Genomic DNA, 13,042 nt, shown 5'->3' on the forward strand with positions numbered 1-13,042 from the left:
CTGACCACTATTCTTGGTCATAATTGACCATTGCTGCTGATTATCACAGACCACTGTTGCTGGCCATCACGGACCACAGTTGCTGGTTATAATTGACTACTGTTTCTGGTCACCAATGAAACCTGTTGATGGTCATCACTGATCATTATTATTGATCATCATCGAACACTGTTGCTGGTCATCAATGAGGAGTGTTAATGTCATCACTAACCACTGTTACTGGTCATCACTAATTAATGTTGCTGGTCATGCCTGACCACTGTTGCTGGTCATCACCACGCATTATTACTGGTCATCACTGACCACTGATGCTGGTTATCAATCACCACTTTTGTTGGTCATCAATGAACACTGATGCTGGTCATCAATGGCCACTGTTGCTGGTCATTTCTGTCCACTATCATCGCTGATCAATATTATTGTTCATCAATGACCCTTGTTACTGTCCATCAAAGACCAGTATTGCTAGCTATTACTGACCACTGTTGCTGGTCATCACTGGCCACTGTTGCTAGTCATCACTGACCACGGTTGCTGGTCATCACTGGCCACTGTTGCTAGTCATCACTGACCACTGTTACTGATCATTACTGACCACTGTTACTGGCCATTGGTGCTAGTCATCACTGACCACTGTTGCTAGTCATCACTGACCGCTGTTGCCGGTCATCACTGGCCACTGTTGCTCGTCATCACTGACCTCTGTTGCTAGTCATCACTGACCGCTGTTGCTAGTCATCACTGACCACTATTACTGATCATTACTGACCACTGTTACTTATTATTAATGACTACTGTTGCTGGTCATCACTGACCACTGTTACTGATCATTACTGACCAATGTTGCTGGTCATCACTGACCACTGTTACTGATTATCACAGACCACTGTTGCTGGCCATCACGGACCACAGTTGCTGCTTATAATTGACTACTGTTTCTGGTCACCAACGAAACCTGTTGATGGTCATCACTGATCATTATCATTGTCCATCATTGACCACTTTTGCTGGTCATCACTGACTGCTGTTGCTTGTTATCACTGAACACTGCTGCTGGTCATCATTGACTTCTGATGCTTGTCATCACTGTTGCTTGTCATCACTGAACACTGTTGCTGGTCATTGCTGACTTCTGTTGCTTGTTATCACTGAACACTGTTGCTGGTCATCACTGACCACTGTTGCTGGTCATCACTGACTTCTGTTGCTTGTCATCACTGAACACTGTTGCTGGTCATTGCTGACTTCTGTTGCTTGTTATCACTGAACACTGTTGCTGGTCATCACTGACCACTGTTGCTGGTCATCACTGACTTCTGTTGCTTGTCATCACTGAACACTGTTGCTGGTCATCACTGACCACTGTTGCTGGTAATCACTGACTTCTGTTGCTTGTTATCACTGAAGACTGTTGCTGGTCATCAATGACCACTGTTGCTGGTCATCAATGACTTCTGTTGCTTGTTATCACTGAACACTGTTGCTGGTCATAACTGACCACTGTTGCTGGTCATCACTAACTTCTGTTGCTTGTTATCAGTGAACACTGTTGCTGGTCATCAATGACCACTGTAGCTATTCATCAATGACTTCTGTTGCTTGTCATCACTGACCACTGTTGCTGGTCATCACTGACTTCTGTTGCTTGTTATCACTGAACACTGTTGCTTGTCATCACTGACCACTGTTGCTGGTCATCACTGACTTATGTTGCTTGTTATCACTGAACACTGTTGCTTGTCATCACTGACCACTGTTGCTGGTCATCACTGACTTCTGTTGCTTGTTATCACTGAAGACTGTTGCTGGTCATCAATGACCACTGTTGCTGGTCATCAATGACTTCTGTTATTTGTTATCACTGAACACTGTTGCTGGTCATAACTGACCACTGTTGCTGGTCATCACTAACTTCTGTTGCTTGTTATCAGCGAACACTGTTGCTGGTCATCAATGACCTCTGTTACTAGTCATCAATGACTTCTGTTGCTTGTCATCACTGACCACTGTTGCTGGTCATCACTGACTTCTGTTGCTTGTTATCACTGGACACTGTTTCTTATCATCACTGAACACTGTTGCTGGTCATCACTGACTACTGTTGTTGGTCAGTACTGACTAATATTGCTTGTTATCACTAAACACTGTTGCTTGTCATCACTGACCATGTTGCCCATTGTTGCTGGTTATCACTGACCACTGTTGCTGGTCATTACTGACTGTTATTGGTCTTCACTGACCACTGTTACTGGTCATTACTGACCACTGTTATTGGTCATCACTGACCACAGTTGCTGGTCGTTATTGACCACTGTTGCTGGTCATTATTGACCACTGTTGCTGGTCATTACTGATTGTTGTTGGTCATCACTAACCACTGTTCCTGGTCATTACTGACCACTGTTGTTGGTCATCACTGTCCAATGTTGCTGGTTATTACTGACCACTGTTGCTGGTCATTGATGACTATTGTTGGTCATCCCTGACCACTGTTGCTGGTCATTACTGGCCACTGTTGCTGGTTATTACTATCCACTGTTGCTGGTCATTACTGACTGTTGTTGGTCATCTCTGACCACTGTAGTTGGACATTATTGACCACTGTTGCTGGTTATTACTATCCACTGTTGCTGGTCAATACTGACTGTTGTTGGTCATCTCTGACCACTGTAGTTGGACATTATTGACCACTGTTGCTGGTCATTATTGACCACTGTTGCTGGTCATTATTGACCACTGTTGCTGGTCAATACTGACTGTTGTTGGTCATCTCTGACCACTGTAGTTGGACATTATTGACCACTGTTGCTGGTCATTATTGACCACTGTTGCTGGTCATTACTGACTGTTGTTGGTCATCACTGACCACTGTAGTTGGACATTATTGACCACTGTTGCTGGTCATTACTGACTGTTGTTGGTCATCACTGACCACTGTAGTTTGACATTATTGACCACTGTTGCTGGTCATTACTGACTGTTGTTGGTCATCACTGACCACTGTTGCTGTTTTTTACATAATGTCGATTCCTCTGTTGACTAAGCTTGTTGATCTGTACCATAATGCATCTTCCATACATAAGATATAGACTACTGTTACAAGGATATACGTACGTACAAGTATCCTATTCTGTCACATACAGTACTGTAATATGTTTCTGTTGTTATGATCCTCTTGTAATGGTCAATAATTTCATTACAAACTTTCCGTTTTCACAATAACGTTGACTGACTTGTGTAAACAGCACTTGGCTTTGTCTTACCATCAAAAAGTAGATTTACTGACCGTGATGGATGCCATAACTTCCATGCTTTAACATTGACTCATTCACGTGCACCAACAGTAATATGTACGGTCATGTCACAGTGTTACAATGTTTACTGATCACTTGCGACATTATAATGATTTCCAGCTTACTTGTTATGATACAGTATAATAATGTTCCAGTGGTTTTATCGCCACAGATCTTCAAAGCAGTTTACTTATGATCTTGACACTGCATTTCAATATTTCTCCAGTCTTGTTCTCATTCCACAGTAATGTTATTTTTCTATTGTTCCCAAGTTATTAGAGTTACAAACTTTATACTGTGCTGAATACTGTCGATGATGCTGCTGCTGAGCACAGTATACAGACTGTGATGCTGCTGTTCAGTACAGCACACAGACTGTCTGTCATGTTACTGCTCAGCACAGTATACAGACGGTCTATGATGTTAATGCTCAGTACGTTTTTGGGCCGTTCATTTCCTTCATACAGAGCCTTCCCCATAGAACGTGTTTACTAAACGAACGTTATTCTCGTACAGATGACAAAGTTGATCTGTGTCGCAGTCGTCCGTTGGGCAAGCCTCTGGGAGACCTAACAACTGGCTGCCAAGGTTACACAGTTTGTGAGGCTTTGAGTGACAACAGAATTGTAGAGAAACACATCTCATGCAAGAAAGACTACCTCTTCTCACAGAATCGACTACAATGTGTACCCGCTAAGAAGGTGGGTGTTACGATAATCTTGATGTTACATTTGATACTGTCATAAGTTTTGCTCGTTACTGTATATAAATCAGCCCTCTTGTCTGAAAAGTTATTTATCTATTGAATTACATTTAACAGGTGGACTGCACTAAAGAGACTTTGGGTGAAATTCTTGGCCTGACGAGGGTGAGAAGACAAACCCCTGGAGGCCGGAAAAGACGCGCAGCCTCTCTACTACATTCACGTAGGTTCGCTCGAGCATCGCTCCCACCGTTGGCCAACCTAGTCATAACACCAGGGATGGAGGATGCACGTGTGCGTCGTGCTCTGTACAACCTTGCTGCACTCCAACAGTGGACTTTGGAGAACGCTCGTCATACAACCTTTATTGAAGTGTATGCCTTGCAGACTGATGGAGAGGAAGGACACTATCGCAAGAAGGTATACGTTGATGACATGGTTCCTCTCTCTAGCTCTGAGGCGGTTCAAAGATATGGCTATATCAACCGTAAGAAGCGGGATGTTGCCAACGTGACCGTAGCAGAGCAAGTGCTGTTTGGCAATAAAACTAAGATAGATGAAGGTCATATTCCATCTGTTGTTGCTGCATCATCTAGGAACAAGTCTGAGGCTGAAGAAACAAAATTTGAACAAAGTGATAAAGTCTCTAACACGACCTCTGAAAATCTACTCGGCCTCCCAACTATTGCTACGACAACCATTGGCTCAAGAGCAACAGCTCTGCCAACCTTTACCGTCTCAAGACAGAAGGGCACTACCTCTGCATCCTTTGTCACGTCAACTCAACCAGTAATTCCCACAACATTATCAACTGTTACAATATCTCCAGCACGAACGACATCAAAAATCGCATCCACTACCACAGTTACGATAGCTCCAGTCACTGTCACTGTTACAACAACAAAAATCATCGTCCCGGGATCTACAACCAGTCTACAGACAGAAATTTCTCCAACGGGTACGACAGTTCCAACTACAACAACGCAGCCTGCTGCCTCTTTGACCACACCTCTCCCTGGACCATCTTCCACAACAACAAGAGTGGAATCTGTTACTAAAGTTACGTCCACACCATTACCAGAGGTTACATCACCTTCACCAAATATAAACACGGATAACAATGCTTCTGATAAACAGTCAGCAGAACCAGAAGCAGCCATTACTTCAAATCCCCTTCCTCCTATATCATCCACAGAGAGTCATACAATTGAACCCTCTGTTACGGAAGACGATATCTCGGTACAGAATTACACAACTGAAAGTTCAACAGCTTCTCTTACAACTCTTGGCATCGGTGATTCTCCACTCTCATCAACAACACCTCAGTCTGTCGAGGAAGCTGTAGCTACTAATATTACAGAATCCACTGAAAGTGTAGCGACGTCTTCTTCCACGACTAATGTGGCCCCTCTTCATGATGAGGTAACCACCACTGCTGCCACTATTACTACTACTATGAAGATTGAGAATACAGAAAAAGAAATTGGTCAGACTGAAAATGCCACTGTTTCCACAACTGTCACCACACCTGCTACCACTACAGAGGTTGTGTTATCTTCAGAGAGTGCCAACGTATCCACAACCATAAAACCAGATTTTGATATAACTACAAATTCCTCAACAACAACAACAGAGTCAATTTTCCCACAAAAGGGACTTTTCACAAGAGAAAACTTACCAGAGACAAACTTCACTTGCAAAGATAAGAAGTTAGAGCAATTTTACCCTGATCCAGAGGCAAACTGTCAAGTGTTTCACTACTGTTCCCCAGGATTTATCAAGAAACAGGTTCTTGACCTTAAATTCCTCTGCACTGGAGCAACAATGTTTGATGTTAATACTCAAAAGTGCGAAGATATGTCAAGTGTCACTTGTGGTGAGGAGGTAATAATCACAACTCCAGTAACAACTACTGTCAACGTCACAGCTTCAGGAAATGCCAGTCAAGAGTTGACAACTGATGTCACACCGGCAGTGGTGGCAAATGTCTCTACTGAAGCGACAGTGACTAATGCCACTGAAACAGTTCTTCATGTATCAACAACTTCTGTGAACACCACTGAATCATCAGAAATAACCACTGAAACAACATCAACAACCAGCACAACAGAGAAGACACTTATAACGCCCAACGTCACTGAAGCAATTACCGAACATACGAACTGGAACAGTACAGAATCGCCACATCTCGACATGAGTACAAATGCCACAGAGGAAACATTTAATATCACTGAAACTACTGAACAGTTAACCCCAGAAACCACTACAGTAACAGACGATCCACTACTAGAGGATAATGAAGACAAAACGGCAGAAATTGAAGTACCACTTAGTACGACGACGACTGAGAGCACCGACGAACTCGTGAAAGAAACAGAAACTCCGGAGACGGAGACAGTGAGTGAGGAACCAGGCGCCAGTGAGGAAGTCTCAACCATTACTGAAGGTTTTGATGATGCTTTCTATACCACAACTGAATTTGTCCTCCAAGATGATTTTGTGCTACAAGATGATCCAGAAATAACCACAGAACTGGGACCCTTCGTATATTATGATACAACAGGTGAAACAACGTCTATAACTGAAGACACAACAGATGTTCCAACAACAGAACAAACTGTAGATGTGACTGAAGTTGCCACAACCTTGTATCCATTAGTTTCCATGGCAGAAACATCTACAGACATCTCACTGTCTACTGACGTACCTATTATATTCAGTAATGATTCAGTGTCAAGTGAAACTTCAACGGTCAGTGATGTCTCGGTTTCTAGCAGTGTCAAGCAAACAGAGGTGGCAGCAACATTGTAAAGTCCAACACTCCTATGGACTAGAAGGGTATTAATGGCATGTTGTGATTCATGTCTGTATTATAATTCTTGTTTATTTATTTGTGATAAATATCAGTATAGGGTTATGTGAGAATTATGACTATTAACCATGATAATTCCGTGCCAAAAATATATGCCTACTCTGGGCTCTAGGAGCACAAAACATTCCACATGGTATAGATTTCCATCTCTGTGATACATTGTTCAAGTATGTAAACATTATGAACGGGAGAACCACATATTCCTTTTATAGAAAAAAATTTAATCAATTCTTGAAGATAAAAAATGTGTTAGTATGTGTTGTATGTGTAATACTCATACTTTTCTATGATTTCCATACATCATTAATCATATCCTGGGTTGCATTCACCACAGACACTGCACAAGCAACTCCCAGTAGAGTTGATAAGTTATAAGTGACTGAGAGTCTGTTTGAGTTGTAGTTCATTAGGCCATGGTGTAGTAATCAGGTCATGATCTAGATGCTGACTTCAACTGCTTAAAGAGGACCTTATCCCATGGTATAGGGATAATCATGCACTGTACAGTAAACATGTCATATTGTCATTGTTGATATTTTCTTAAATTATATATAATAACATTTGAAAACATTGTTTGTTGACAGCAAATGTTATAAGTTAGGATATCAGTCGTGAGGTCCACGTCAGTCGTGAGGTCCACGTCAGTCGTGAGGTCCACGTCAGTCGTGAGGTCCACGTCAGTCGTGAGGTGCACGTCAGTGGGAAGCTACTCCAGTGATCACATTAATCCGTCAGTACGTCCAGAATTCCTCTACGACGTTGGTTTGCCACTCTGACTTCCTTATGACTTGTTCATTAACTCTGTGATGAAGGACATCAGTTATGACTTGTTCATTAACTCTGTGATGAAGGACATCAATTATGACTTGTTCATTAACTCTGTGATGAAGGACATCAATTACACACGAGATGTGTTTATAGAAGTGAACAAAACAGGGATGCGAACCATCCATATGAGAACAGGGTCTTGTTTGTAAAATTCTCTTTTAATGTTAATGCCAGATTGGAATGAGAAGCAACCACTCATTTTCTTTTTCAGTTTTATATCAGTTTCAAGTGACATCCCATGTGGCAGTCTCATGTACATGATGATATTAAAGGAACTGCTTAAGTAGTAAACTCTCAGTTATCCACACAACATGGCCTTAAGATTATTGTAAATACTCTACTGAGATATCTCATTAACTTTTAGTAAAGAAAGATTTACAGGGAAATACGTAATACTAGATAGAAACCATTCACTAGAAACATCTTAATCTTGATCATTCCCCGACACACACACACACACACACACACACACACACACACACACACACACACATATAAATCAGATGTAGTGTGCCTAACATTCTTCTGATCCAGGTGATAACAGGAGCGGTAGTATGGCCACATTATGGTCAGTTGCCTTTACTTGTATGGACCAGGGATGTACACGTCGTCACGGGGGGGGGGGGGACACTGTGAGGCAGGATTCACATCTGTGACTTCAACATTTGTAAATGTTAAGGGTGAGTTTTACTTCCCTTAAAACAATGGAGTCATCAACATTGTGGTCCCCTTAATGTTTTATCTGTTTAAACCATTCATTTGAAAAGCATTAGTCATCACCACTTAGATTTTAACATGTTCCACGAGGGAACTGGCCTGTCTTTGATAAACAAATACCTTCCTTCTGCTTGTATTGTTCAACTCTTAACAGTTGAGGAACAGTCGCTTGGTGGTGATACTTGTCATCACTTTTGATGCAGATATGTCAAATACAAGATTTAGAAGGAAAGATAATTGAGAGTTTACTATTTCAATGCTTAACACTGCTGTATCTTAACACTGCTGTATCTGAAGACTGCTGTATCTTAACACTGCTGTATCTGAAAACTGCTGTATCATAAAACCGCTGTATCTTAAGACCACTGAATCTTAAGAACGTTGTATCTTAAGACTGCTGTATCTGAAGATTACTGTATCTTAAGACTGCTGTATCTGAAGATTACTGTATCTTAAGACTGCTCTATCTGAAGATTACTGTATCTTAAGACTGCTCTATCTTAACTTTTTTCTATTCATTTTTCACTTGATATTATTTCTGGGTCCAGTTGCAATATATGATTATCGAGTTCCATCAGTACCAGTAACGTCGTTTGTACATCCTTCATGTTAACGATATTGTGCTTAATGTTATCACTTCATATTTACATCCACAACCACATAAGTTCCCTATCATAACTTCCCAGTTGACATGTACTTCCACACTTGTCCTTGTACTTGTAAGTAAACCCTCGCCCAATAATCATAGTAATACGTTAAAGCTTTATCATCCGGCTCTTACTTGATTGGAAAGCTCTTGTATCCGGAATTTCCAATATCTTCCAGTACAATTGCCTACTGTAAGTAGCCAGTACCCACACAATGTTGCCCAGCATATTTTGGCTTGTTTTCATGCTTGTTTTCATGTTTTGCTGAATATGATTGGGAAAAGCTGTTGTACAGTGAGACCAGCAATACTGATCTCAGAACAGTTCGTCACTAATGTAAACTGTACCATTTGTTCTCACCATCTGAAGATGAACCAGTTTCAGCTCCTGTGATCATTGATTCAAACAGTATTTTTCTTTATTTAACCTTTACCAGTATTCATAACTAATTACTATAGATAATCAAAGATGTTCACAACTAATTACTATAGATAATTCACAACTAATTACATAAATACAATAATACTCTAAAGTCAATGAATATTTACAGTAAAATGTCTTGTGAGAAATATTCCTGTATATTGCCGCATGAGACTTGACACATGCCAGATACTAAGGCTTTCTTTGTCAACATTAAAGCACAACATTCTGTAAGGCGCAGTGGTTCATGGTACAGCACAACATTCATTAGGTGTTTCTGTAAAAAAAAAAAAAAAAAAAAAAACAGCGAAAGTTATTATACTGATTTATGATGATTCATTTGCTGAATCTTGAAATATGTATGAATTCATGAAGTCACCATCTTATGTAGCTGTTGGATGAACAATGTGTGAAAACAGAGTTACAGAAAAAAGATATCTATATCTCTAAAGATACATTGTTGGCAGTTCACATCACGACTGATAACGTATGTTCAATTCTTGGATGTGTTTTGATTTACTGCCAGAGTATCTTACGTTCACTCATATGTCGCGCTGAAAATTTGAAATGAAGTAATATTTTTTATACAGGGTAAACCTAAATATTATAGACATATAAGACGATAGTAGTTTAATCCATGAAAAATAGGCTAATTTGCATTGTATGCATGTTAATAAATGTTTGACAGATATAACTTGATATTCTGCTAATATAACAAGTTATAGATAGGTAGGGACATTAATGATGCATGGGGTCGTTGAGTATTACACTGAATAAAGATCACATTGACACTCCGTAACATTTACAGTGGATAAGTCTGGTTGTGGACATACCTGTCTTCCGAATGCTGTGTACGTTATTACGTTCTAGTATGTTATGGGGGGATCATAATGATAACAATCTAGTATGTTGTGGGGGGATCATAATGATAACAATCTAGTATGTTATGGGGGGATCATAATGATAAACATTTATACAGGTATGTCGTTGACTATACATGTTCCTTTTACTATTAAAATTGTACGAGGATCTAATATCATACACATCTTTGTATTCATGTGACTTAACATCACAGTGGAGCCTTACATTACACTGTATAACATCACAGTGGAGCCTTACATTACACTGTATAACATCACAGTGGAGCCTTACATTACACTGTATAACATCACAGTGGAGGCCTACATTTCACTGTACAACATCAAAGTCATTGTTATTACGGCTGTGTTTGATATTTGACCCTCAGGAGGTGAAGAGACCAGTGATTTTGATCTTCATGTGATCATTTTTAGGCTGACTTTTTTCCTTTTTTGTCATGAGACTCCAGATCACATCTCTGGCCATAATGTTGTAAGATATGATAGGGTCTGAAGTATGACACCTTAGTCCTGATCTTTCAGCGAGGTTCACATTTGTAGTTTTGTAAATATAAAATGAATCTCTATGAAGCACTGGGCAAAGGTTAACATAATCCTCTTGTGACACAAATGAGCATTGGCTGCTTCTTGCATTTGTGATCCTATTTATTGTAGCATATATCATTTCTGCATTGTCTCCATCCATGATTCCTTTATCTTGCCTCTTAATAAACACTGAAGACATTATGTTACAGTCTCGTATTTTTTCCTAATATGGATTAGGTGTCACTTTACTTGGGCTCTCAGCTATTTATCTTCCAAGAATTATATAGTCAATTGTCTAAGTTATCACTTTACAGATGCTTTCAACTATCTGTTTTCAAATGATACAGTAATCAATTGCCTAGGTTATCAGTTTACACTTACTTTCAACTGCATATATTATTTCAGAGCACAATAATGGCTTGCCTGTGATTTTTTGCGACTATAGACGTAACCAGTACTTTTAATGCGATCTCATAACCAAAATGCTCTATCAAAGTCTACTCTTTATGTCTCAATAAATATATATATACATATATATATATATATATATATATATATATATATATATATATATATATATATATATATATATATATATATATATATATATATATATATATATATATATATATATATATATATATATATATATATGTATATATATATATATATATATATATATATATATATATATATATTTATATTTTATTATTATACTCTGTCGCTGTCTCCCGCGTCTGCGAGGTAGCGCAAGGAAACAGACGAAAGAAATGGCCCCACCCCCCCCCCCCCAATACACATGTATATACATACGTCCACACACGCAAATATACATACCTACACAGCTTTCCATGGTTTACCCCAGACGCTTCACATGCCTTGATTCAATCCACTGACAGCACGTCAACCCCGGTATACCACATCGCTCCAATTCACTCTATTCCTTGCCCTCCTTTCACCCTCCTGCATGTTCAGGCCCCGATCACACAAAATCTTTTTCACTCCATCTTTCCACCTCCAATTTGGTCTCCCTCTTCTCCTCGTTCCCTCCACCTCCGACACATATATCCTCTTGGTCAATCTTTCCTCATTCATTCTCTCCATTTGCCCAAACCACTTTAAAACACCCTCTTCTGCTCTCTCAACCACGCTCTTTTCATTTCCACACATCTCTCTTACCCTTACGTTACTCACTCGATCAAACCACCTCACACCACACATTGTCCTCAAACATCTCATTTCCAGCACATCCATCCTCCTGCGCACAACTCTATCCATAGCCCACGCTATATATATATATATATATATATATATATATATATATATATATATATATATATATATATATATATATATATATATATATATATATATATATATATATATATATATATATATATACATATATATATATATATATATATATTATTCATTTTATATTTTGCTTTGTCGCTGTCTCCCACGTTAGCGAGCTAGCGCAAGGAAACAGACGAAGGAATGGCCAAACCCACCCACATACACATGTATATACACACACGTCCACACACACAGATATACATACCTATACATCCCAATGTATACATATATATACCCACACAGACATATACATATATACCCATGTACATAATTCATACTGTCTGCTTTTATTCATTCCCATCGCCACCCCGCCACATATAGAATAACAACACCCTCCCCTCTCATGTGTGCCGGGTAGCGTTAGCAAAAGACAACAAAGGCCCCATTCATTCACACTCAGTCTCTAGCTGTCATGTAATAATGCACTGAAACCACAGCTCCCTTTCCACATCCAGGCCCCACAGAACTTTCCATGGTTTACCCCAGATGCTTCACATGCCCTGGTTCAATCCATTGATAGCACGTCAACCCCGGTATACCACATCGTTCCAATTCACTCTATTCCTTGCACGCCTTTCACCCTCCTGCATGTTCAGGCCCCGATCACTCAATATCTTTTACACTCCATCTTTCCATGTCCAATTTGGTCTCCCACTTCTCCTCGTTCCCTCCACCTCTGACACATATATCCTCTTGGTCAATCTTTCCTCACTCATTCTCTCCATGTGACCAAACCATTTCAAAACACACACTTCTGCTCTCTCAACCACATTCTTTTTATTACCAGACATCTCTCTTACCCT

At 39.8% G+C, this 13,042-nt stretch overlaps 1 protein-coding gene across 6 annotated transcripts in view; it reads left to right on the top strand.

Moving 5' to 3' along the window:
• LOC139753737 (uncharacterized) overlaps positions 1–11,089 on the top strand; it is an 822,625-nt gene extending 811,536 nt beyond the window's left edge. For all 6 annotated transcript variants that reach the window (XM_071670529.1, XM_071670534.1, XM_071670533.1 and 3 more), the window contains 2 exons: positions 3,810–3,994; positions 4,114–11,089. In XM_071670529.1, the coding sequence (XP_071526630.1) occupies positions 3,810–3,994; positions 4,114–6,807 (2,879 nt within the window). In that variant the 3' untranslated portion in view covers positions 6,808–11,089. The remainder of the gene's footprint in view (positions 1–3,809; positions 3,995–4,113) is intronic.
• Positions 11,090–13,042: the final 1,953 nt, after the last annotated feature.

This window comes from Panulirus ornatus, chromosome 15 (genome assembly GCF_036320965.1).
Source record: "Panulirus ornatus isolate Po-2019 chromosome 15, ASM3632096v1, whole genome shotgun sequence".
NCBI lineage: Eukaryota > Metazoa > Arthropoda > Malacostraca > Decapoda > Palinuridae > Panulirus > Panulirus ornatus.